Consider the following 4,490-nt stretch of genomic DNA (forward strand, 5'->3'; position numbering starts at 1 on the left):
ACGTGGTTGTGAAGCCCAAGAAAGTGACCACTAGAGGGAAGTTTTTAGAAGCTTTTGTAGCAAGCTATTATTTGTAGTGTATGCAACGTTAATTTCTTAGAGCGTTGGACAAAGGTATGTTTGGAAGCTAATGTGTGAAATTGATAGTATATTCTATTGAGAAATTGTACATGTTCCTGACTCTTTCAAGGGTTGAAAAGTTACAACTGTTGTGTTAGAAACATGTGCTCATGTGTGCCCTTTTCCCACTTTAAAGCATGAGTTACATGCTTAATTTTATATGAAAGATAGAATTTGTTGCATACCAGTTAATTCTTTAAAACTGTTTCCAGTCTTTATAGATCTCCTGGGAAGGTTATGAAACAATCCTGCTTGAAGCCATTTCAAAGGACATGATGGAGAAGAAGATGTCTGGATTTCCAAAAGGCATATCACGCATATCCAGCTATGCTGAAGCCAATGGGACAACACTGGATGCTGCACACCTTGAATTGAGCAAGGCTTTTGACACAGTCTCTGCTGGTGACATATAGGTAAGTGGACAAAGGTGGGTGGAAAAACAGCGGGACCAAAGTCCATGTGGGATGAATGTGTTGTGATCAGTATAGTAACCTCAGCTCACAGTAAATTGCTAGTGGCATCCGTCAGGGACTGATACTGGCACTGTTTAGCATCCATGTTAATGGCCTTGGCAGTGGGACAGACTGCACAACCAACAGATTTTCAGACAGAAAAACAAACTGGGAAAGGATAGTTGACACATTGGAGGGCAGGGCTGCTGTTTTGGACAGAAAGAGGCTGGAGAAATGGACTGATGGGAAACTCACAAGATTCAACCCACATGCAAAGTGATGCACCTGGGATGGAATAAACCCCTTCAGCATCACAACACTACAGCCTGGAGGTCAACCCAACACAAGCAGCTTTGCAGAAAGAGTCTGGATGTCCTGACACTAAGGTGAACATGAATCAGCAGTGTGCCCTCGTGACATAGGTGATCAACTGCACCCTGCACCTTACTAGTGAGAGTGTAGTTGAGGAAAGTAATTATTCTACTGTATTCAACATTTGTGAGATCATCTCTGGAGTACTGTGTCAAGTTTTGGGCTCTCCAGTACAAGCAAGGCACTGACATACTGGAGCGAGTCCAGGGAAAGACCACCAATAGCACAGGACAGAGGTAATGGGCACAAACTTGAACATAGGAAGTTCCATCTTAATGTGAGGAGGAACTTCTTTGAGGGTGGCAGAGCACTGGAACAGGCTGCCCAGAGAGGTGTTGGAGTCTCCCACTCTGGAGACATTTAAAACCCACCTGGACACCATCCTGTGCAACCTGCTGTAGGTGACCCTGCTCTGGCAGGGGGGTTGGACTAGATGATCTCCAGAGGTGCCTTCCAACCCTGACCAGTCTGGGATTCTGTGACATAGAGGGAGAGCACAACAGGTCCTGTTTCTGTCTGCAAGAATTTAATGGAAAGACAGAGAGAATGGGTGGAGCCAGGCTCTTCTCAAAGGAGCACAGCGATGAGACAAAAAGGCAACTGGCACAAATTAGAACATGGGAAATTTAAATTACATATTAGAAAAATATTTTCAACATATGTGTGGTAAAATGCTGGAAAATCTGCCCAGAGAGGCTGTGGGACCTCCATCCTTGGAGGTGTTTGGGTCTCAGCCGTACATACCCTGAGCAGGGGCTGGACACGATGACCTCCAGAGGTCCTCTTCAACCTGAATTATTCTATGATGCTACAATGTGGAGAAAAATTTGAAAATGTGCAGCTTGCATATTTTAAAACTTCTGAGAAACATATGAGGCTCTAACAGACATGTTGTCAGTCTGGAATCTGCTTTTTGACATCAGGGACAGATAATGCTGAAAAAAGCCTATGGAATATAACTTTAACTCTGCTAAGAATTAATACAACTGGTATACGGAAATGACAGAAATAGATTAAAAAGGGCTATTACCAGCTGGAAGCAAACAGGCTGAGACTGTGGTTACAAGAGTTGGATGTGTTGCTATTTATGACGGAAATAGTTTCACAGTTTAGGTTTTCAGTTAGCACCTCTGTGTAGTGTGTGTTGGATGGAAAGGAAGATGTGAAAAACTGTGAGAAGTAACAGGTCTTCCCTAGCTGATTGGTCAGGTGGTCAGAGCTTCATACAAAAATCTGTTTTTCAGTATTTGTGTAAACTTTCATTTTCATCATGGCATGAAAATTTGAGCTGTAGTTATTTTTGGTTAAGTTTCTTCTCTGTGACGAGGCTATGACTTCTCCACTAAAATTGTATTAGGCTGAGCACTAAAATGTGTAAATTTTTTCTCCTTTGAGAAATATATCACATATCTCAGAGCTGGCTATGACATTAGTTGAAAGGATTAATTGAACACAGCACTTACTACAAAACAGATGAAAGTTGAGAAACTCGAGAGTGTTTCAAAAGGATATGAAAGCAAATTAATGTGAGAACAGCTCATGGAAAATACTGTTGTAAAAGAGTGAACAGCAAAAAAAAGTTTCCAAACTGTCATTATCAAGATTTAGCCTATCAAAGTAAAAAACTGGTGACATTTTACTATAGCGTTCTATTTGTTGGCTGCTAAATTGCTTTTGGACTCTCACGTAAAATCACTACCCTCTTTATGAAATATGCTTTCTTTTAAGTTTTAAAATCAGTCACTGAATCATAAAACCAAAAAACCACTGCAAAGTATCTAGTACACATTTTTAAAGTAGTTATGGTGGGTCAGATTCTTAGCTGGCTTTCCTGAAGTTGTGCTGATTTACATTTGCTGATGGTCTGATTGCTTTTATATACAATTGTTTCAGTCTGTGATGGGGAAAACAAATGAGGCGAGAGAGTAAAACTCTCCAGGATTTCTTTGCTTCGCTTCAGCAGTAAAATATGCAAAGAAGCCAGCTCTGTGGAATCCCTCCAGTTCTAGTGTAACCTACTTGATTTACCTCTGAAGGGACAACTCCTGTTGCTATTGGGAACTTCTGCAGTCCCAGCTGTCCTGGGGGAAAAAAAAAAAAAAAAAAGGATAGCTGTCATCAAACAAGTTTCTGAACGTGAAGAGGGTGATATGAAAACAAAAGAAATCCTGAGGGGCTGAATTTTTTCCTGCCGCTATCAAAATAACTTTATTTAGAAGTGTAGTGAATCATTGCACAGTACGTATCAAATAAATCATTAATGTGAAATAAACAGTGGCAAACATTCATTTACTCAGGAACAGTACTTAAATAGGAAATAGGGCTGTCAAAAATCCCTAATGGAACTACACTTCCAATATATCAACATTTGGCTAAAAAGCAGGTTCAGCTACTGGCATGAGGGCTTATTTAGAAGTGAATGCATACACTCCGTTTGCAGTAACGGAGCTATAAAATGTTTCACGTCTTGAAAGCTCACGTTAATCTCTCCCAGAGGGGATGCTATCACAGGAAAAAAAAAAAAAAAAGCACCGAAATCGGGACATTTCTCATCAAAGTATCGTAGAATCATGTGTTTTGCCTTGTTTCTTTTACTGCAAGCCATATTTTGTAATGCTTTTGGGTTTATTTATTTCTTTTATTTATTTATTTATCATTATCTTTTTTCTTTTGAGGTCTCTGCAGAGTATCAGTCTTTCAGGGTACAGTTTATCTCTGCGTATCCTAATTCTCAACACGTCCAGCGGAGGGGGGAGGGTTAGGGCAGGGGAGGAAGCTGTAGCAGAGATAAAACTTGCTATATTTAGCTTAATATACGCGTTCCTAAATCTCCATCCTACTTCCATCACGCTTCTTGGAAAAAGTCCTGCAAAGCGGCGTTCGGCAGAAAAGCGGAGGAAGAGACGTTTCGACTAAAGATCACCGAGAACATCACCTCCTTACACCTCTTTTTTCCCCCGGAAGGTTGTGAGAAGTAAGACACCCCCCCCACCCCCCCGCTCCGTCTCCTAAAAAAAACCCCAACCCCGACCTTCCCTCCCTTTGCTGGCGGGAGCCATCGCTGCCTTTCACTCCGGACCGGGTGGGCGACACCCCCACCGCCCTTTGGGACCCCCGGCAATATTTCGACCTGCCTCCGCCGCCCCGCTGCCCGGCCCCGGACCCCGTTCCGCCTCTCGGGCAGCGCTTTTTTTCCAGCCAAAACCGACAAGCCACCCCGCCGCCCCGGCCCGGGACCCCGGACCCCCGCCCCCGGGGCAGGACGGGGCAGGTAGGGCCCGGGGGCGACGGGGCGGCCAGGGGAGGGCAGCGGAGGGGAGGGGATGGGCAGGCGGGCCGGGGGAGGCGAGGGCCGGGCGTGGGTAGCTCCTTCTTCCCTCCCTCGGGGGGTCCGAGAGCCCCGCCCCTGGTCGGGGCATCCCTGCGGCTGTGCGTGTGCGTGGGGAGGGGGGTCTCTCGCTGTGCCCCCCCCGGCCAGCACCATCCCTCCGGCCCCGCTCGGGCAGCGGGGCTGGCGGAGGCGGTCCCCAGCCCTGCCTGTCCCCC

At 45.2% G+C, this 4,490-nt stretch overlaps 1 protein-coding gene across 1 annotated transcript in view; it reads left to right on the forward strand.

Moving 5' to 3' along the window:
- Window positions 1-395: 395 nt before the first annotated feature.
- The window catches only part of IL18R1 (interleukin 18 receptor 1), a gene marked incomplete at both ends in the record, with an annotated part of 25,738 nt that continues 21,643 nt past the window's right edge, over window positions 396-4,490 (forward strand). Inside the window, one exon of the mRNA XM_082493199.1 lies at window positions 396-522. Coding sequence (XP_082349325.1) covers window positions 396-522 — 127 coding nt within the window. The remainder of the gene's footprint in view (window positions 523-4,490) is intronic.

The sequence above is a fragment of the Vanellus vanellus genome, assembly GCF_965231255.1.
Source record: "Vanellus vanellus genome assembly, chromosome: 1".
In the NCBI taxonomy this organism is placed as follows: Eukaryota; Metazoa; Chordata; class Aves; order Charadriiformes; family Charadriidae; genus Vanellus; species Vanellus vanellus.